Source organism: Solanum lycopersicum, chromosome 2, assembly GCF_036512215.1.
Source record: "Solanum lycopersicum chromosome 2, SLM_r2.1".
Taxonomy (NCBI): Eukaryota; Viridiplantae; Streptophyta; class Magnoliopsida; order Solanales; family Solanaceae; genus Solanum; species Solanum lycopersicum.
In genome coordinates this window covers 41536487-41559191 of record NC_090801.1, presented here as the reverse complement: position 1 = coordinate 41559191, position 22705 = coordinate 41536487, and the positions used below count along the sequence as shown (strand labels likewise).

At 36.1% G+C, this 22705-nt stretch overlaps 2 protein-coding genes and 1 pseudogene across 2 annotated transcripts; 2 read left to right on the top strand and 1 right to left on the bottom strand.

Annotated features, from left to right (window-relative positions):
• Positions 1 to 533: 533 nt before the first annotated feature.
• Positions 534 to 3609, top strand: LOC101254744 (extensin-1-like; annotated as a pseudogene).
• A 1836-nt stretch (positions 3610 to 5445) lies between these two features.
• Positions 5446 to 21862, bottom strand: LOC101244538 (AP2-like ethylene-responsive transcription factor). The gene is made up of 10 exons (XM_004231525.5): positions 21624 to 21862; positions 19213 to 19458; positions 8402 to 8484; positions 8228 to 8236; positions 8051 to 8139; positions 7745 to 7818; positions 7622 to 7672; positions 7365 to 7426; positions 6583 to 7205; positions 5446 to 5694 (listed from the first exon to the last, which is right to left on the bottom strand). Exons 2-10 carry the CDS (start codon positions 19443 to 19445, stop codon positions 5641 to 5643), a joined length of 1278 nt encoding a protein of 425 aa, XP_004231573.1. The 5' UTR covers positions 19446 to 19458; positions 21624 to 21862; the 3' UTR covers positions 5446 to 5640.
• LOC104644374 (uncharacterized) lies at positions 10306 to 15473 on the top strand. Its single transcript, XM_010313877.4, has 4 exons — positions 10306 to 13835; positions 13934 to 14638; positions 14726 to 14844; positions 14925 to 15473. The coding sequence occupies exons 1-4, from the start codon at positions 12809 to 12811 to the stop codon at positions 15372 to 15374; spliced, it is 2301 nt and encodes a 766-aa protein (XP_010312179.3). The 5' UTR covers positions 10306 to 12808; the 3' UTR covers positions 15375 to 15473.
• Positions 21863 to 22705: the final 843 nt, after the last annotated feature.

Genomic DNA, 22705 nt, shown 5'->3' with positions numbered 1-22705 from the left:
TTCAACACTCATGATGACATCTACTATAACTGCCAAATACATATTTCAGAATAACCAGTCATTGACATATTAAGAAAGGGGAAAAAAACCACAAGATAAAACAGAAGCAATTTAGCGAAAACAACAAAAAATAAAAACCAAACAAAAGATCCAATCCTACGACTTAGTTAGTAGTCAGAAGCAGTGGCGCAGCCGAGGATTGATCCTGCAATCACACGCACGTGCAGCCAAACTTTGGTTGAGTGATTCCAACTACTGAGTCATTACTACATTCATGTTCTTTAAGGTGACCAAAATATTATATATACTGTTGTTACATAGAATTTTACCTCAGTACACCGTATAATTTTTGGACACCTTGAGATCTGCCTGTGGTTACAAGTAGACAACTGCTAAAGTAGTACAAGTCTCAAAAGTGAACAAAAATATTGACTTATCTCAAGTAAAAAAAACTAGTCAAACTATAAAAGTTGATCAAGGACACCATAAACTCAACCTTGGTCGCTGACGTCCCCCCAGCGGGCTCGAAATCAATGTCAGCGACTGATGGTCCTACCTACATCACAAAAACAGTTCAGAATGTAGTATGAGCACAAAATAGCAGGTACGCTTGGAAAACATTTTTAAAGAAATTTCCTATATCATAATAATTCAAGACATTAGTATGTTTCAAATAGTTGTGAGCATAAACATTCAGATCGTCAGTAAAGACTCGACAAGATTACAATTATAGTTTTCATGATATACTATGAACATACATAGAAAATTTTGAGATGATTATTACCATCGAGAAAATGCGGCTTTAAAAAATTCAAGTCTCATATCCACATGCCAACGTAGTATTTGAGTGTACCTCTAGTCGGTCAACTCCTTCAAAACCCAAGAGGCTTCATAGTGGATCCACATTATTTATATATATATATATATATATATATATATATTCTAAACAGTGGCAAGGTATAAGCGGTAGCTCTCCTAACTGAGTTAGTTGTTAGTAGGGGTGTACATGATTGGATTGAGTCGACTTTTTAACTATCAAACCAAATAATTATTGTCAAAATTTAAAATTTATAAACCAAATCAAATTAATGAAACTCAATTTTTGGGTTTTTTCAAAATTTTCCAATAAAGTATTCATAGAAATATATAATTAACTAGTATTTTAGATATACTTCTAGTCCTACCAATATACAATCATCTAATATATTTTTTAAGAAAATAACACAAAATATGAGATGAGTAATGACTCAAAAATTACAAAAAGTAATAATGAAATTGCATAAAACAAATATTGAACTTATTTGGCCAAAAAAAAATCATCACAATTTAAAAGTACCAAAACATGCAAAAATAAGTCTATTAAATAGTAAGTACATGACTAAACATTGAAGAAAAACAATATTTGGTTATGTATTTTAATTATCTAAATTAATATATAATTAAAGAATAAATATTTAATATAATTGTCATTCTTAGTATTAAATCAATTTTTTTTATTAGTTATATTGATTTGACTTTGATTTAACCTTTATTAGAGTTACTAATTTCTATAGATATAATTTTTATTGAACCATTCAAACTTCTAAGTTTCGAACATGAAACAATATGTTGAAATATAAAAAATATTTATAAATTATATTAAAATAAATACTTTATTTTTAAAATAAATTTTAAAAATGATATATATAATGTAGGTTAGTTTGGCTCGAACTGACTTTTTTTTAGTTAAAACCAAATCAACACTATTAAAATTGATTTTTTTTTTAAGAAAAAAGCAAACCAGACCACTAGTCGCCTTTTTTTTTTCTAATTTAACTCGATTTGCAATTTGATTCGATTTTGTTCACCCCTATCTTGCTACTTGTTATCCTATAATTAGTAGCTCTTGTTTCTTGTACTTTTGTTACTGAACATCATTGACTGATTTCTCCTTGATCTGAGGGTTTATCGGGAACAATTACCTCTACTTTTGAGCTAGGATTAAGGTCTACATACATTCTACATTCCCCCAAATTTTATTTTGTAAAATTATACTGAGTATATTATTATTATAATTCAGTTGGTATATATAGTTCGTTTTGCCTTGTTGGTTTTGAACTACATATCCAATATTCAAGTCAACTTATATTTTCTTTCGAAATTAGCCCACTTGCAAATTATTTTTCAATCACCAAAACATATGCTTGCCACTAATTATACTAAACTAATCTTTATTGGTTTTTTGCTATCATCTTAGTGGTTAACCATGAAACCATTACATTAATTAATCTCAAGAAGTTTATTACTTTGCTACTATAAAAACCAAGGATTCCAACTAAACTATGCAACACGAGTCTTAGTCCTATCTTTTTTCTCCAAAAATCAAAATGATAAGCTTTGGAAATTTGGAACAAAGGTCTCTTCTTGCATTTGCTTTGGTAATTTGCTTTGTAGCCAGCACTGTTGTTGCTGACTACTCTTATGAATACACTTCTCATTCACCATCTCCATACTACAAGAAACCGGATAAACATGTTGAACATTCTCCATCACATCACTATTACAAATCGCACGCTCCTTCAAAATATTACAAGACACCTGTTGTAGCAAAGTATTACGAGTCACATGCTCCTTCGAAGCACTATTACAAGTCACCTGTGGTAGCAAAATATTACAAGTCACATGCTCCTTCGAAGCACTACTACAAGTCACCTATCGTAGTGAAGTATTACAAATCACATGCTCCTTCGAAACATTACTACAAGGCACCGGTGGTAGTGAAGTATTACAAGTCACCAACTCCTTCTTTCAAAGAAGTACTACAAATCGCCAACTCCTTCAAAGTACTATTACAAATCACCATCACCTACAAAGTACTATAAATCGTCATCACCTGCAAAGTACTACAAGTCGCCTACTCCATCGACACATTATTACTACAAGTCACCATCCCCATCAAAATATTACAAATCACCTACTCTTTCTAAATACTATAAATCACCACCACCACCAAAATATTACAAGTCACCAATTTACTACAAGTCCCCTCCCCCTCCAACATACTACAAAGAGTCTACACCTTCCTATAAATCCCCTCCCCCTTCACCATACTACAAAGAATCTACCCCTTCCTACAAGTCTCCTCCCCCTCAACCATACTACAAAGAATCTACACCTTCCTATAAATCCCCTCCACCTCCACCATACTACAAAGAATCTACACCTTCCTATAAATCCCCTCCTCCTCCACCATACTACAAAGAATCTAAGCCTTCCTATAAATCTCCTCCACCTCCACCAAAGTACTATGAGCAATCGCCTACAACCTATAACTCACCACCTCCACCACCTCAGAAGTACGAGCAATCTGTCACCTATGCTTCACCTCCACCCCCACCAGTATACTACTAAACATTCAAGAACTCTATAATTTCCATGACTTTTACCTCCTACTTTGATCCCATTTCCTATTCCAAAATTTTAATGTACGCTTGTCGAACTTTGCTTAATGTGTGTTCGATATTGTTTTGTTCTAATTATTTTGTATTATGTATTACTTGAGAATTAATTAAGTCATCCTCATTGTATCGAGATTAATAGTTTGTTACGAATCTTCACTTCTTTGCTTAATATTGTATCCAAATAATTAATTTAAATGAGGTGGTATACTGGTATTGTCGCTTAAAGAATTTTTCTCTTTGTAACCTATCAACTTCAAACTTTTGGAAAGATCTACTAAATTTTACAAATTTACAAATAGTATAAAATAAAAATTAATACATTAGTTGTAAAAACAATTAAAAAGTAAAAGTTGAAAAAAGGTAGGCTTAAGTTCTAAAATTGTAATATAACTATGAAATATACAATCAACTTTATATTAAGGGAAAAAGGACAAATATACCCCCGAACTATCGTAAATTTTATGCACATACCCTCCATCATACCTTTGGGGCATTGGTGCCCTGCCGTCCAAAAACTAAAGCATATGTGTCCTTTGTTCTAAGGGACATACACGTGTCACAAACTTATCCACCAACTAATATTTATTAAATATTGAATCGACGGATAAAATTATGCTACGCGTCCCTATTTAGTCTCCCAGGGCATATATGCTCTAGTTTTTAGACGTACTAACATCATTCAATCTGCTTTGGTTCAGCTACTCCTGACAGCAGACACATCATTTGAATTACTTTCATCCGACCTCAATGAGACCTCCTTGCTTTCAGAGCTATAGTAAGTTTTAATAGTTTTAGTATATGTTGGTAGCATGGTATTCAAGTCACTTGGGTCTTCTCACGGTAACCTTTCTACATTATGCTAGAAGCTTCATAGATGAGTCTGTTGAGTTGTAACTTCCGGTATTATTTTATAAACGTATACGTATACATTATTCAGTGTTTCAGATCTTTAAATAGAATTGTTCAATTTGTTTTTTCTGAATTTGTTTTGCATGTTCATCTTTCGAAAGCTTTTGCATGTGTCATAACCTACAAGGTAGTAGTAAGTCTGGTCTCTTGACTTCACATGAAACCAACAATGTTTCTAGGTGCAAGTCTCAGGGTGTAGGCTCAGGACATTTCACATCCCATTGCTATTTTCCCACTATTCCATCATATATTTCATGATTGAATCCCTAAGACTGGTTTAAAAAATTGAGGGATGGGGTTTTTTCCCCAAGTTATAAAGTAACTAAGAAGCTAAATGCTAAAACCAAAAGATCAAAGGCTAAAAGTCTAACTACAATCAACGGTAATATTATTGGCTTTGTTCCCGCTCTTACTTACTACTAATAAATAAGAAACTCTATTCTAGTAATTAGAAAATCAAATTCACATATTTCTGAGTTTTGACTGAACGAACGACTACATCTGTATCAATATATTTAAGACTCATACCAAAATGAATCGTTGAATTTAAAAGGTCGTACGAGGGGATTAGGATTGATTTTAGTGAAGAATTAAGAGGGATCTGGTGTGTGCGCACCTTTAGCGACCAAATTGACTTGTAGCGATGGGAAGAGACTTTTACCGAGAAGCTGCCCTTCCAAATCTCAAATAAGCAATGAAACGTTCAGAGGAAACCTATGTTGCTTGGACTCTTCTAAAGTATTAACAGGTGTGTATCGGATACTTCAAAAGTAGTGCATTTTAAAACATCCGACACGGGTGCGGCAACATTTTTGGAGAGTCCAAGCAACATAGGAGGAAACTATAGATCAACAGAGGGGGCATCTTGTGTTTCCTGGAGGTTAGGGATGGGTTTCTCAACCAGAAGGAGAGAAATAAATAAGTCAAGCTAGAACCAAGAAGGGCAAGACAAAATTCTACTCAAGTGAACCGCAATAATAAATACCACAATCATGCTTCTATACATTCTTCATAAACTACATGTGGAGAACTCTATAGCATGGAATGATAAGACTCTTAAAAACTCAGATGGACAAATGGAATTGCTAGAGCAACATTGCAGCAACTTGAAAAAGATAAATAAACTAGAGACTTATTTTACAAGTACTGGAACAACATTTAGGTCTATAAAGTTCATAATGGACCAAAAGAAAAAACCCTGTCAAAAGATAAAAGTGTGTATGCCTATGCTTCACAAGACTGCAAACTTACATGTACAGGAAAGTTTGTATCTCACTTGTAGAGGCGAAGGTTAATCTTCTTGTTGAAATAAAGTATAATCTGAACTGGCTTCGCTCTTGTGGACCTGCATGAAAGATCCAGGTTTATGAGATACACATATCCTTCCCATCTAACAAACTTCAGAAAATCACCACTCTGCACAATTTTTCTGTAGGGAATACTTGTTATGTAACCATTCTCAAGTGCTTCTCACCCTTCACTCCATCTTGTAAACATACTAGGATCAATAATTCATTTGAAGTCCTAAACAACAATTATTGGTTATATACAGGACACAGACCTTTTACTGCTTATGCAATCCCACACACTACCAAAAGGCAGTCATTACGACTACATCACAAGTATTATGCTACTCAACATTATATACTACTGAAATTTGCATTTTGTGTAGTCTTTTAAAATTGGAAATGGCATAGTCATGTGGAAGGGTATATGTTATATTGAGGTACCACTAATGGTGGGTGCAAAAGTATGTATTGTTAGATACTAAGTAGGATCTCTTGTTAAAGACCAAGGTCCAGACAAGTCATAACAGAGGCAAGCAGTCAAGGTACAACTAACTGAACATTATCCATTCTTCAAAGAGAAAAGTCATACTAATACTCTTCGTACATCTTAACAACAATCATGATTTTCCCACTTAAATTGCTGGTGGACGTGGATAGTAGAGCTCAGGCTTAGCTAAGTGCAAGTTCCATTAGATGATATAGCTAGGAAACAGTCTGCTGAAGAAAAAATCACTTAAAAATAATTAAATGGACAAAATTGTAAATTAGCAACTTCTTTAATTTGATCTAGTATTCATGTGAAACTAAGCATCAGATGCGAGGAATCATTGAGTCTAGGTGATTATCATTCCACTCCATCAACTTTTTATCCTACTTCCATGTTTCTACACAGATGGGAGTATGCGAAACAAGATAATCTAAGCATTGATAAGAGATAAACTCACCTCAGCAGTCCGTGAAGAACCTGTATGAAAATTAGGAACAATAGATGTCCAAAGAACAGGGTCTGTTAAGGGATCTATGCTGTTGTAGTTAGTGAGAAGTGGTCCTGACAGGAGTGGAGTAAGTGGGTGCAAGTTTCTGTTAATAGATAATCCCCCAGCATTGAGAAATGCAGCTCCAAGCCTCTCACTTCCACTATCAGGACTTGATTTTTCTATCATCTTCCCACGGTCGACTCTGTTGATAGTGCTTTTGTTTTCATTCTCATCATTCTCAACTTTTTCTTTCTTTTTAGCAACCTTCTCTACTAAACTCTTGTATGCTGCAGACTGTGACAAAATGCTCACAGCAGATAATGTTGAGCTTTTATGATTCTTATTTTCTTGGTACACACCCAAACGGGGCATCTCATATGGTTCAGTCTGCTGAATTGATAATTCTGAAGCCCTAAGCTCATTATCAATATCTTCAGGACAACCAACCTTTGTTTCCTCCGATATTTTCAGATGCGAATCTGTTTGACGAGCTTTATTACCTCCCCACCACTTGATGTAACTTGACAAGTCAATCTTTCTATCCATGCAGAAACCACCGATGTACTCATTGTCCACTGTGGCGTTATCACCTTTGAGAAATTTAAAGATTTATAAGATGTGAGTTCAGCCCTGATTTGCTAACTAAATCCTAGGTCTAAAAGGAACTATTTTATTTTTTGAGAATGAAGGTCTAAAATGAACAATTATTAATAGAAAATTTATTTTTGCATGACAATAACTGTACTCACCATAGTGCAGGCTGTTAAAGTAATCAGCTCCAGGCACACGTCCGAATTGCAGATCCCATCGACTACATTGGATGCAGAGAAGAGAAGACGGAAGATATCGTGAATAATGACATCTAAGAAACCCTAATGAATATCAAGATACCAGGAAAAATAGGTAAATGTGAATGTGTCGGGAAATCCCACAGCATTCATCCTTCATCACATAATTTTCAATTCAACAAGTCATATGAATGCAGACTTGATCTGTGCTAGCATACCTGGATAGCGGACGATATTTAGAGATCCCTCTGGAGAAACCACCACTCTTTCTGCAAAGATGAGTTTATGAGGAATCAGCAGATACTCTACCAAACGCATGCATATGCAAACAGCACACCCACCTTCTTAATGATGCAAGATAATCTTCTCTTGAGACATTTTGCATCTCTTCAAGGTCCCTTGTGTAATCTGTCACCTACATAAACAGTCAGAACATTTAGTACATGAAAGTATAGCCATTGCAAAGCACCTGATACAGTTGGGTGCAAAGCTTTAACAGACCCAATATTATGCAAGTAAGGAATTAAGAAAACAAAGCAAGAGAAGAATTGTAGTAAATCCTTGAGAAAGATAGGAAGGAATTAGGAAGGGCTAGATGCCTGTATCGCTTGGTAAACTGACAAAAAAACTAATATTAAACATCTTACTGGGAAATTAATGAGGGTTCCAGGACCCCAATATTTCAAAGCGGCAAGATCATATGCTCTTGCTGCAGCCTCCTCATCATCATATGCTCCTACAACAAATTTTGTTCTCGAAATGTTTAACAGTTTAATCTCCTTTCATGTGCAGTACTTCAGAAAAGGATTACTCAAAATGCTCACCTAAATAAACTGTCCATCCCGATCAAGCAGCAATAAGTGTCCCAATGTCCATGCAATAATAACACTTTCTAAACATCAGTTTTTCACCCAAAAAAAAAAAATGGAGCATCGAGCTGAATTCTGATCAGCATGAAATAGAACCAAAAATATCTGCTAGAGAACAAAGAGAAACACCTTGCTTTCCTTTCTTATTTTGGTTTTGATTCCAGGTACTTTTATCCCAAAGATGAGCTTCATAACGACCAGTCCATCTATGCCTAGTCTCATGAAATTAAAAACATAGCTCAAAATTTTTCCAAGGAACAAGAGAAATTCTTGAGACAAGTAATATTTCTTTAAAAGAACAGTCAAAACAGAAGGAGAGTTTACATATACCATCTTATCTGACTCTAATAAATAGAACAGAAAAACACACACAAGAAAAGAGACAAAACCTATAGGCCTAGAATCTTCCATTGCATACAAAAGGTATTCATTAACTATTTTGTTAAAAATCATATAGAGGCAAATGTGAAGATCCAATGAAGAGGATATTATGCTTTAGCAACTAAAATAAATAAAAAGCCCTGCTCATCCAAGCAATGCAGGCATTCTAAATTCTTAAGTCTTTCTGTTTAATCTAACCTAAGGACTCAAATAGAGTAGGCACTATTCCCATCCCGAAAAGTTTCAACTTCAATTTTTTCTTAAATCCAAATCAAACACCTCTACTAATTTATAGGTTTTCCCCTTCTTCAGTTCTCATAAAAACTGTATATAAAATATGGAAACAAATTCATATATCACGAAACAAGTTTATCATCTCTAAGCAAGGTGTACCGGTACAAGTTTGTGTCATGCATGGCACAGCTGTGGATCACTTCATGTTGCCGCACTCACTATTTACTGTTAGAATCTTTGTGAATATTATAGAATCATGTAAATATAGCAAGTAGCTTAATTTACTGCAATTGTAAGACATGTAAACATAATATTTAAACCCCAATAGCTTGAGAGAGTAAATCAAGACGAGTTCTCTTTTTTTTTCTACTTCCACTTCACATGGTATCAGATCATCAATCTCCTCCCATCCTCCCCTATCTTTTTCATTAATATCACCTTGTCCCTTACACCATAGTTGAATTGAAGATAACCAAAATAAGTAATTTGCACTACCTATCTAGTTCCAATAGTGATAGAATGGTTCAAATTGATGGAAAACATGGTCTAAGCACAAAAATATCTGATTTGAGAAACATGACCAAATATCAAGTATATAGTGCTGTAGATGTTAACAGAGTTAAATCTGTCTAAGTCATACAAAAAAGAAGCAGACACCAGAAAAGTTGATAAGAACAGGAAGCAACCACTAAAAAATTGAATCTGGTCTTCAAAAAGTGGTCGAATCAGGGGGTTCCTATATGGGTAGCCTCGGAATGAACAAGAGACACTGCTGGAAAAAAAAAGGTCGGAAGGAGCTCACATGCACCTGCACGTGTGCAGATGTAGCTGGAATCTGGGCTGCTCTGGTTAGCGTGTGAGGGCCAGTGCGGCAGCGGAAGATGGCGAAGTAGGCTGGGATTTGCTTGTGCTGGTATTTTGGTTCTCGTGATGGTGTTGGTTTGATCACAACATCTACGGAAACGAATTCTCTTCACACAACCGTGAAACTTGCTCTGAAATATTTCAAGTTCGGAGTTTTGTTTTCTTCCTATATGTTGCTGACCTTAACTAGGCTCTGCTATCATGTTCTGTTGTTGAGGGGGAGCCTGGTAACAAGGTGTGCAGACTATGACAATTGACAAGCACTTCATAACCTGTAGCAGCTCGAGCATGGTTTAGGTAATTCAGCATGGTTGTTCAGGAATTTGGCATAGTTTGAGTGAAGCTGATCACTCTGTATTTTATCATCACTCTACATAGGTCTGTGCATGTAATGATGATGAGCAAATTACAAAGTTGAAACATCACCTTTTTCAGCATTTTTAAACCAATTATATTGGTCGACTAAAGAACCTCTAGGGCATTGAGGTTGCTCAATCCAAATAAGAAATTACTATTTCACTGAGGCAATGTGCACTTGATATTTTTAAGGGAACAGGGATGACATATTGTAGGCCTATTGATATGCTGATGGATCAAATGTGTAGCATGACTAAACTTACTGAAAAAATTATTTTTTTTATGATTTCAAAGGCAATGATCCGGCAAAAGGAGGATCATTAGAGCAGGTTCAATGGACAATGGGATGGAATAGCGTGGGATGGTTCGGACACCCCGTGTTGGAAGTTAGTTCTTGGATTCTCCTTGTGACAGTCACTGAAATGCAGTTAATTCACCTTTTTTGATACATAACATCTGCTCCAGGGAAGGGGCTACTTTACGAAGACCGAGGACATAAGAAAATATTTGGATACACAGATGCAGACTTATGAAACTGATATATAGATGCAAACTAGGCAGGGTCGTCTTTTGACAGACGATCCACTTGTAGATATTGTCTTCTAGTTGGGGAAATTGGTGTCTTGGTAAAGAAAGAAATAAAATGTGGTTGATAGATGGAGTACAGAAGCAGAATATCAGGTTAAGGCAATGACAACATGTGAACTCATATATCAAGCAATACTTGAGGAGTTGAAATTTGGAGAGAACAATAAAATGGAACTTGTATGAGATAATGAGGCTGCACTTCACATTGCATCAAGTTCACCGTTTAACGAGAGGACCAAACACAAAGATTGATTGTTATTTTTTCAGAAATAAAGTACTCTAAAGAGATGTTGGAATAGAAATAAGTATTTCCTTCTCAAAATAGGAATAGGAATAAAAATAGGAATCCTAGTTGGAAAAGGATTCCAATGTAGTGACTATAAATACGGTCTTTATGTAACAATTTAGATACGCAATTCAATAATATTCTCTCCAATATTTCTCACATGGTATCAAAGCAATTGTGAGAGAAAAAAAAGGCAGTTTTTCAGTAACCTAGTTGTTGTCCAGATAATTACCACTAGCTACGGAACTTCCCAGCGAGCAAACCCCAGTCATCCCCACCGGAATTCAGTGTTACACGCGCCGCCACGCACCGCGGGAAGGATTCTCCAGGGAACTGTCAGATCCACGCGCCGGGCCGTGTGACCTTCTCCGACCAGTTTTTTCGACAATTTTTTTTCTATCTGGGTCGCCTCTTCATCCCGAGGCTGACCATGTAATTTTTTCCTGATTCCGACCAATATTTGGCGCTCAAATCTATTTTTCTGGCGGCTTCCAATATTTTCAAACTACTATTTTCAGACCACTGTAGCAGGAGTTTCCGGCAGTTTCCAGCGTATATACCAGTCTATGGAGAATCGACGAAGGGGAGAACGTTTTGGAAAACATCGATCCATCTGTAGTCATTGTCATAAACCTGGACACACTCGTGACATATGTTACATTTTGCATGGTCCACCACCCAATTATGATCCTATTGTTCTAAGGGAATATAATGAGCTCCTTCGGAATCGCGCAAGTAAAAAAACGTTTTGGAAAACCTCGATCCAAGTGTAGTCATTGTCATAAACTTGGACACACTCGAGACATATGTTATATTTTACAAGGTCCACCACCCAGTTATGATCCTATTGTTCTAAAGGAAAATAGAGAGTTCCTTCGGTATCGTGCAAATAAACAAACGTCTCCACACGTAGTTTTGGTTGCACAACCTGATGTTTTTGTTGCGGGTAATTCTTTTACTTGTGTGTCACAGTCTAGCACTCTTGGATCATGGGTCATAGACTCGGTTAGTCTCTGGTTCTCCTTTTAATCTAGCATTGGTTAGTCTTTTGACAAAAGCCCCTACATTTTAGCATAACTTTTTTTTATGATTGCTTTCTCACGCAGGACCGTAGTACTGGATGGATCAGGACAGTGTTACGAAAGGCGCTCGCCTCGTCGCCAAAGGCGAGAGGCGAGGCGAGGCGAAGGTCCATCGCCATTATCAGGCGAGGCGAGGCGATGATAATAAGGCGACCCATGGAGAGCTGTGGCGCTGAAAAGGCGAGATAAAAGGCGGCGCCTTTTTGATTAAAAAAATTTGACTTAATAAAATTAGTCAAAATTAGGGTTTTTTTTTACTCTCTCTCGCGATCGATCGACTCTCTCTTCTTCTCCATCGCGACTCTTCTCCCTTGCTGTCGCCAGCTTCTCCTTCTCCCTCGCTCTCCCTCGCTGTCGCCAGCTTCTCCTTCTCCCTCGCTCTCCCTCGCAGCCTCGCGGTCGCCTTCAGCTTCTCCTTCTCCCTCGCCGACGACCCTCGTGAGTCGCAACTCTAGTTCCCTCCGAAGTCCGACCCTCGCGACTCTCACTCTCTGTTTTCAGGTAATGTTTTCTGATTTCTGTTCTTCTTCTTCAAATTTTTCTGTTCTTCTTCTTCATTTTTCTGTTCTTCTTCTTCATTTTTTTTTTCAGTTACAGTTCTTCACTTCTTCTGATTTCTGTTCTTCTTGTTTACACTTTACAGCAGTCTGTAAAGTGTTAATTTTTTTTAAATAATTATTTTCCTTAGACCTAATTATTTATTCCAATATTCCTAAACAGCGAATTAATTGAATTTGATAATCAATGGCGGATGCTAGCAAAAAGATGGACATTGGATGGAATTATGGCACTCAAGGAGCGACGAAAGATTCGGTCACTTGTAACTTTTGTGGGAATACTTTCAATGGTGGAATAACGCGACACAAACAACATTTAGTGGGTGGTTTCAAAAATGTTAAACAATGTGCCGCTTGTCCGTCGGAAATTAGAGAAGAAATAAGGGCTTATATGCAAAACAAAATAGCTAATAATCCCAAATTTCAAATGAGGCAACCGGAAGAATTTGTTGATATTGATGATCTTGATGAAATGGATGATTATGCGGAAATGAGGCCTCCCTCCAAAACTCAAAGGATATCTTCTAGTGGAGGTTCATCCACCGGACGGAGTGTGACGAAAGGACCTTTGAACCTCTATTTTTCACAAAAATCAACACAAAAAGGAGGCTTAGAAAAAGGAGGAGGAATCGAAGAAACAAAGAAAATTCTAAGAGAGCGTGCGGTAAGTGCTTTTGCAATTTGGATGTATGATGCCGGGCTCCCTTTTAATTGCGTCAATCACAAATCATTCGATAAATTTATTGAGGCGGTTGGACAACATGTCCCCGGAATGAAGCCTCCTACATTCCATGAAGTTAGAGTCACTCACCTTAAAAAAGAGGTGGATAAAGTAGAAAAAATTGTTGAGGAGCATAAAGTGCAATGGACAAAGTTTGGTTGTTCCATTATGATGGACAAATGGACGGCACGAAATGGCAAAATGATCATCAATATTTTGGTGAATTCTCCAATCGGTAGTGTATTTCTTGGTTCGGTTGATGCTAGCAATGAATCTACCGATTCCACCAAAATGTACAAGTTATTTGAAAGCACTATCAAAAGAATTGGACCGGAAAATGTGGTACAAATTGTCACCGATAATGCTAGTGAGAATGTAAAAGCGGGAAGTATGATAATGGGTGCGTATCCACACATTTATTGGACTCCATGTGCCGCTCATTGCATCAACTTGATATTTGGTGACATATTCAAGGTTAAGCCATATGCTTCCGGTAATCAACCTATCCTTTAACTTTATTAAGTTTCTTTATAGTCAATACTCAATAATTCATTAGCTACTAATTAATTTAATTTAATCTTTCTATAACAGTTTTTAAGAAGGCCATCAGAATCCATTCTTACATTAGTCAAAGGCCATTGTTGTTAAACTTGATGAGAAAATTCACCAAAGAAAGAAATTTGGCGAAACCGGCCAAGACAAGATTTGCAACGGCATTCTTAACTTTGAGAGCTATGTACATTCAAAGAAAAAACTTGAAAACTTTAGTCCTCTCAACCGAATGGAATTCAAGCAAATTTGCAAAGGAAACTTCGAGGAAAGAAGTTGCCAATCTTCTTATTTCTATCCACTTTTGGAATGATGTTGTTCGGGCACTTACAGTTTGTAGCCCTTTGACAAAAGTGCTTCATTTGGTGGATGGGGAGAAAAAACCACCAATGGGTTATATTTATAAGGCAATGGATAGAGCCAAAGAAGCTACTGCACATGGTTTTCGGGGAGTTCAGAAGCATTATGAGGAAGTGTTTCAAATAATTGATGCAAGGTGGTCAGAACAACTCCATCGGCCTTTGCATGCTGCAGGCCATGTTTTGAACCCAGGATTATATTATAAAGCTGAAGAAGAGGGAACTTTATTACAGAGTTTGTGGACCGAGTATTATGCATGTGTTGAGAAGTTGGTCCGTGATACAACAATACAAGATGCACTAATCGCTGAGCTTCCTAAGTACAAAATGGCGGATGGACTATTTGGTTGTGGTCCGGCTAAAAGAGCTAGAGACACAAGGTCACCGGGTAAGTGGGTTGATTTAGATCTTACATTCTTACTTATATTATTTGACTTACTTATAGTCACTAACCTTTAAATTTATTTTATTATAGTTGAATGGTGGTCACTATTTGGTAGTGAAACACAAAACTTGCAAAAGTTTGCCATGAAAGTCTTAAGCCTAACTTGTAGCTCATCCGGATGTGAGCGAAATTGGAGTGTGTTTGAACACGTAAGTAAAAATTTATATCCTATTTTTCATATTATATTATTATCAATATCAACTAGTTAATATCAATAACTTATGCACAGATTCATTCCAAAAAGAGGAATAGGCTTACACTATCGCGTCTCAATGATCTAGTGTACATTAAGTACAACAGAACATTGAAATGCCGTTATGATGCTCGTGATCTTATTGATCCAATTCGCTTGGATAACATAGATGATTCCAACGAATGGTTAGTTGGATGCCCCGAAGATCAAGATGATGAACTAATATATGAGGATGATGATCTTACTTGGGGTAGTGTTGCTACGGCAATTGGAGCGGACGAGAGTATCTATCATCTTAGGGGACTTTCTTCAAGATCAACAGTACTTGACAAGGGCAAAGGAGTAGAAAGTACATCTTTAAGTTCATCTTCAAGTAGGACTCGGACACTAATTGATGAAGAATACGAGGAGGAAGAAGATGAAGAGCAATATAATGATGTAGAAGATTTTGATCTTCAAGAGTTGGATAATTTTGAAGAAGAATAGACTTTTAAAGTTTTGGTTTATTGTATTTTGAAATTTGAATTGTTTGGTCTTTAAAGTTTTAGACATTCTATTGGTTTTTGAATTGAATATTTGCTAATATGTGTTATTGATTGCTATTAAGACTTTGGATAAAATATGCAATTAAATATTTTTAATTTTTGGTATTAATTGGCGCCTTTATTCAAAAAGGCAAGCGCCTCGCCGCGTGGCGAGGCAGGCCCTTGTCGCCTTTTGTCGCCTCTCGCCGTCCACAACACTGGATCAGGACACGAATCACAAGGCCTTTACTATCTTACCTCTTCTAATTCCTTAACAGCATGCTCCGTCACAGATTCCCCAGATCTAATTCACAAACATTTGGGACATCCAAGTCTATCCAAACTGCAAAAGATGGTGCTTAGTTTGTCTAGTTTATCCACATTAGATTGTGAGTCGTATCAACTTAGGAAACATACTCATGCTACATTTTCTCGTAGTACTGAGGGTTGTTAAGAGTCTATTTTTTCATTAGTTCATTCTGATATTTGGGGTCCTAGTAGAGTCAGTTCTACTTTAGGATTTCGTTATTTTGTTAGTTTCATTGATGATTATTCGAGATGCACTTGGGTTTTCTTAATGAAAGATTGTTCTGAGTTACTTTCTATTTTCAAAAGTTCCTTTGCTGAAATGCAAAATCAGTTTGGTGTTTCCATTCATACTTTCAGTAGTGATCAACAAAAAGGTGTAGCTGAAAGAAAGAATAAGCATCTCATAAAGACTGCTGGCACTCTCCTCATTGAACCCATGTTCCGCTACATTTTTAGGGTGATGTCGTCCTTTCATCTTATTATTTAATTAAGAAAACGTCCTCTTCTTCTATTCAGAATCGGGTTCCACATTCCATATTGTTTCCTCAGTCACATATCTATCCTATCCCTCCTCGTGTCTTTGGGAGCACATGTTGTGTTCATAATTTAGCCCTAGGGAAAGATAAATTAGCTGCTCCTGACCTCAAATGCGTCTTTCTTGGTTACTCTAGAGTTCAAAAAGGGTATCGTTGTTATTCACATGATCTTCATCGATACCTTATGCCCGCTGATGTTACATTTTTTGAGTCTCAGCCTTACTATACATCTTCTGACCATCCTGACGTATCTATGGTCATACCCATATCTCATGTTTTACCTGTGCCAACCTTTGAGGAATCTACGGTTAATTCTACATCTCCAGTTGTAGTGCCACAACTACTAACTTATCATCGTCGTCCTCGTCCAACCCTAGTCCTAGATGATTTATGTCATGTGCCAGACCCTGCTCTTACTGCGGACTTGCCTGCTCCTAGCCAACCACTTGCACTTCAAAAAGGTATACGATCCACTCGAATAACCATATTATACCTTCTTAAGTTATCATCGTCTATCATCACCCTATTATGCCTTTGTGTCGTCTTTGTCCTCTATTTCCATCCCTAAGACTACAGGTGAAGCACTTTCTCATTTTGGATGGAGACATGCTATAATTGATGAGATGTCTGCTTTGCATAAAAGTCGTACTTGGAGCTTGTCTCCCTTCCTGCAGGTAAATCTACGATTGGTTGTCATTGGGTTTATGCAGTCAAAATTGGCCCAGATGTCAGGTTGATCGACTTAAGGCTCGTCTTGTTGCCAAAGGGTATACTCAGATACTTGGGCTAGATTATAGTGACACATTTGCTCCTGTGGCCAAAATAGCATTTGTCCGCCTTTTTCTATCTATGGTTGTCGTTCGTCATTGGCCTCTTCATAAGCTGGACATTAAGAATGTTTTTCTGGATGGTGATCTTTGAGGAAGAAGTCTATATGGAGCAACCACCTGGTTTTGTTACTCAGGGGGAGTCTAGTAGCCTTATATGTCGATTGCGTAAGTCACTCTATGGTCTGAAACAATCTCGTCGAGCTTGGTTTGGGAAGTTCAGCACAGTAATTCAACAGTTTGGCATGACTCATAGTGGAGCTGATCACTCGATGTTTTATCGGCATTCTGCACAAAATCGATGTATCCATTTGGTTGTTCATGTTGATGATATTGTTATCACCGGTAATGATCAAGATGGTATCACAGATTTGAAGCAACATCTCTTTAAGCACTTCCAGACTAAATACCTTGGCAGATTGAAGTAATTTTTTGGTATTGAGGTTGCTCAATCTAGATCAGGTATTGTTATTTACCAACGCAAGTATGCCTTATATATTCTTGAGGAGAGGGGAATGATGGGATATAGACCTATTGACACTCCTATGGATCCGAATGTTGAACTCCTTCCAAGACAGGGGGGCCACTTAGTAATCCTGAAAGGTATAGACGGCTTGTTGGAAAGTTTGAATTATCTCACAGTGACTAGACCTGACATCTCTTTTCCTGTGAGTGCTGTAAGTCAATTTATGACTTCCCTTGTGATAGTCATTGGGAAGCAGTTGTTTGTGTTCAGCGATATATAAAGTCAGCTCCCGGTAAAGGACTACTCTTTGAGGATTGAGGCCATGAGCATATCACTGGATATACCGACGCTGATTGGGCTGGATCACCTTCTGACACCTTCTGACAGACATTCGACATCAGGATATTGTGTTTTAGTAGGAGGTAATTTGGTGTCGTGGAAGAGCAAGAAACAGAATGTAGTTGCTTGATCTAGTGCGGAATCACAGTATCGAGCAACAGCAACAACAACTTGTGAGCTAGTTTGGATCAAACAGTTGCTGGGAGAACTAAAATTTGACAAAATTGATCCGATGGAAGTCGTGTGTGATAATCAAGTGACTCTCATATCGCATCAAATCCACTGTTTCATGAAAGGACTAAGCACATTGAGATTGGTTGTCACTTTATCCGAGAAAAGATGCTCTCAAGAGATACTGTTACGAAATTCGTCAAGTCAAATGATCAGCTTGCAGATATCTTCACCAAGACCCTCACAGGTCCTCGTATCAATTACATTTGTAACAAGCTAGGTACATATGATTTGTATGCACCAGCTTGAGGGGGAGTGTTCGAATAGAAATAAGTATTTCCTTCTCAAAATAGGAATAGGAATAGGAATAAGAATAGGAATCCTAGTTGGAAAACAGGAAAAGGATTCCAATGTAGTGTCTATAAATAGGCTCTTTATGTAACAATTTAGATACGGAATTCAATAATATTCTCTCCAATATTTCTCATTAAAGACATTGTCACAAGGTTTGTGCATCAAATGATCCGCTTGCAAACATACTCACCATGTCCCTAGCCGGTCCCAAAACAAGTTAATATTTATGACAAGTTTGGTATATATTATTTGTATGCACCAATTTGAAGGGTAGTATTAGAACCCTTGTGAATATTCTAGAATATATGTAAAAATAGCAGGTAGCTTAATTCACTCTTATTGTGATTAGGCATTCATGTCCTTTCCGTTTTAGAACAGATAAACATAGTTATTTTAACTTTAATAGCTTGAGGGGATGATCCAGCCTAGTTCTCTGACCTCTCTATTCCCGCATCACATTTACAAACTTTTTAAAGTGTTTGTTGCAAAAGCCTAAATGTATGTCATGAAAGCTAACCAGATGTTGCTAGTTCAATAATATGCAAAATCCGGCACCCTAACTTTCTAATTCATTAACTAATGCTGATGTTCTCTTATAGGGCAATGAACTGCTGAAAAGTTCTTCTATGTTAGAGATCATATAAGACCTCCATAAAAGAACCCAATGTCGGTCAGGCAACTCAGGAAGCAAAATGTAGAGAAACTAGATTCTTACGCAAATATGCAAAAGAATAAAGCATATTTACACAACGAGACTAATATATCACTACAATCTACAATTTGCCTTTTGTGCCATACCTAGTGACACCACGATAGATGGAGCTGCGCTTCCCTGCAGTACATGGGGGCATTTTGCTTATGCGCTCCTTGGCTGTATAACCCCTTTCTTTTTTCGCTTTTTTCAGTCCTCTATATAATAACAGTTGATCAGTCCCTATATGCCCCATAGCTTCTGATGTTTCTCCACCACCAGCATCATTGCCACTGCTACCCTCAGTCTTGGCAGTAGGCTCAGAGGAAAGGGAAGCCATAAGCAACACAGTCCTGCAAGAGAACATCACATTAAGGGACTGACCAAAACAACCCATGATAATTCAAAAATCTAGAGACATATACAGGATGTTTCACACTTTTGCCAACAAATAATAAATGAGAACCAGTTTAGTTTCTATCCATACATGGTCATGCAAGACAAAAATGGGCATCCCTTTATATTTTACTTCAGCTTTCAATCAGTTATTCATCTTCCTTAGAACTATCCACAACCATTTCCAAAAACTTTGGAACTTAGAACTTCTACATAACTAGTTACGTTAGTATAGAGAGAAGGTGACTAAATTTTTTTGAGGAAACCCAATTTCCCTTATGTTCAGTTCAATTCTTCAAATAACATTGGAAAAGGGTAAAATATGTTGTTTCCTCCCTGCTTTTGTCACCACTCATATTGAAGGGGAAATGCATCCATTGATTTTGCCTTCATATTCACTACAATAATACGAAATTCTATAAACAACAAGAAGGAAAAAGGAAGGCAATGTTACATTAAGGTCTCAACTTACTACTGATTCATCTTTAAGGATATGGAAGTTTCAAAGAGATCAAATAAAAAGCTTAGAAATTCTTTAAAGGAACCAGATTGTATAAAGAACATAAACTATATATGCAGAGTTTAAGACCTGACTCACATGCTCTCATTCCGAAAAATTAATAACTATGCCATTTTTCTTTCCTTTTAGGTCGTAAACTGAACTATAAGAATTTTTTACTTTGTTATAAGATATATTTTAGGTATATACTTGGTAAACTTTTAACTTTTGTTAAATCAAAAGTAACCAACTATTCTGAGTTCAGTATCAGTTACGCTCTCATTCGTTTGCACTTAATGAAGCTTTTAATCTTAACCATTCAGATATCATTTAATTTTAACCATTCAGATATCAATCATCAAATATGCCTTAGGATTTAATCTTAATCATTCAATTGTTAATGAGAAAAAGTATAACTTAAGAAATTCAAATTGTCTATCCAAACAAAACTTAGATTCATATCAATCTGATTTCACATCATATGTCCAAACTGGCCTTAAGATATCTAACAAAATCTTAATATCATTAAGACATCATCTTCCATGACTACCACCAATCACCATATTCACCGGTCACTGCCATTAGTCATTATTTACAATCATCCCTACTAATATCACTATAGACACCAACCGTTATCGATAATCACCACTATATATCGCCAACCACCGCCATCATTCACCACAAGTCCACAACCATTGGTCATCACTATCGTCCACCACAATTATAAGTCGTCACCACCAACTACCCCAATCAACATCATTGTTATCCACTAGTACTGGCCACTATTACATAGAGCTACCACCATCACCTAATAATATCCAAGCAGCACCTACAACTACCACCCTTAGCAATCACCACAACCAATTGCATATAATTCTTCAGAAATATTTGTATTAATACAGTATTAGATCAAATTAGTATTTTATTCAAATATTATATTAATTACTCTTTAAATGAAGACAAGTTTATATAGTTAGATGTTAAAAGAATAAAGTCTTAATTATTTAGTATTCACATCTCAGTACGACATATTACTACAGAAAAATTTAGATATGTATTCAGATTCAAATATTCAGATGTGCACCTAGATTCAGAAAACTTAATATTAATAATAACAAGAAAACAAATGAGGCCTTAGGTTCTTTGGAAGTTATTTTGATTTAGTAGCCATGAAGTGAGTATTTGGGGCAGTGAAGTGTCTAAAATGATCTTATGGGAACTCAGTTTTAATGTTATGTGACTGTTCCCTCAACTGTGAGGATACAGAAATGATTAAATTAAGTTACAACACATATACAAAGTTTGTCCAAGGAGTATTTCATTTTAGACAGAAGTGAACAATGCTCATGATTGAATAAATCATCAAAAATCAAAAAAAAAAAAAAAAAAAAAAAAACCTAGATTTGCCCGCCTCTCCTTCAAGGAAAAAATGGTCATGTTTTTTAAAATAAACACTTTAGAGAATTCCTTACTAGTCAATTCTTCAAGAACAACCGAACCCACCTTCAAAACTAAAAACCCAAGTAAAATCAACCAAAAAGAACCCTTTTTTGCAGCAGAAATTACAGAATTCATAATACCTGTGCAGTAAGTACAATTTACAAGAAGTTGAAGAGTAGATACCTGGAGCAGAAAGAATTTAAGGAAGCTGAAATTAAAGTAAACAGAGTAGCATTTGAAGCAGAGTGAGAGAGAATGAGGGGTCCGGCTAGTGACACTATAGAAGAGCAGTTTGATTTTCAGATTTTCATAGCGAAGTGTAACAGGAGAAGAAGGTAGATGTGAAATGTCGATAATGTCCTCGGCTTTTGATTGGAAGATGTAGAAGAAGAGAGGTGGACAAGTTCAAACGGTTATGTTATGATTGAGGGTAATATAGGAATTCCAATATATATTTCAAAGTGTCACAGTCATGTGCATGTCTGGGACACATGTCCCAAATTATGATTCTACCTCCTCCCGAGGTACACTCACCATATTCCCTGTCGAGTTTATATTCAACTGATTATAGTGTCGTTCAGCAGAATGTATTATATTAGAAATTCTTCAATTTTTTAAAAGATATCATAATTTCGTGAGTGTTTTATTATCTTATAAAAATACTAAATATCTTTTTAAGTATATCATTTTTATTTATTTTCTCACTTGGTTTGTGAGCACGTACATGATGAGTGTGAGAGTGTTTTGTTGGTCCAAAAATCAATTAAGAAGTGTCATGTTTTTGTTGTTTTTCTATTAATTATTTATTTCATTAAATATGTCTTCTTTCTTTTTAGTATATCATTTTGATTTATTTTTTTATTTGGTTTGTGAGCATGTACATAATGCATGTGAAAGTATTTTATTACTGTTAATAATTAGGAGTGTTCATAGTTTGATTTAGATCGATTATTGATTAAAATCAAAATCAAATTAATTTAGTTGGTTTTTTAAATTTTTAAAACCAAACGAAAAAAAATAACTATTGATTTGGTTATTGTTGGTTTGGTTCAGTTTTTCTGATTTATTTGGTTGAAAGTAATAATTTTTTTGAGGACGTACATTACTCGATAAATACAAACACCAAGTACATGAACAATCTACAGAAAAACTAATGTCGTTTAAGTAAAGCAATTAAGCAATATTAGAGTTATCATTACACGAATAATACATTTCATTTAAGAGAAAATATGATTATTTTATGTGAAATACAATAGGTAAAGACT

Coding starts and splice junctions, on each gene's coding strand:
- LOC104644374 (XM_010313877.4), top strand. CDS start 12,809: ATGGCGGATGCTAGCAAAAAGATGGACATTGGATGGAATTATGGCACT. Junction 13,836..13,933: donor GGTTAAGCCATATGCTTCCG/GTAATCAACCTA, acceptor TTTCTATAACAG/TTTTTAAGAAGGCCATCAGA. Junction 14,639..14,725: donor TAGAGACACAAGGTCACCGG/GTAAGTGGGTTG, acceptor ATTTTATTATAG/TTGAATGGTGGTCACTATTT.
- LOC101244538 (XM_004231525.5), bottom strand. CDS start 19,445: ATGGCTTCCCTTTCCTCTGAGCCTACTGCCAAGACTGAGGGTAGCAGT. Junction 8,485..19,212: donor ATCTATCGTGGTGTCACTAG/GTATGGCACAAA, acceptor TCATGAGACTAG/GCATAGATGGACTGGTCGTT. Junction 5,695..6,582: donor GTTCTTCACGGACTGCTGAG/GTGAGTTTATCT, acceptor TCTTTCATGCAG/GTCCACAAGAGCGAAGCCAG.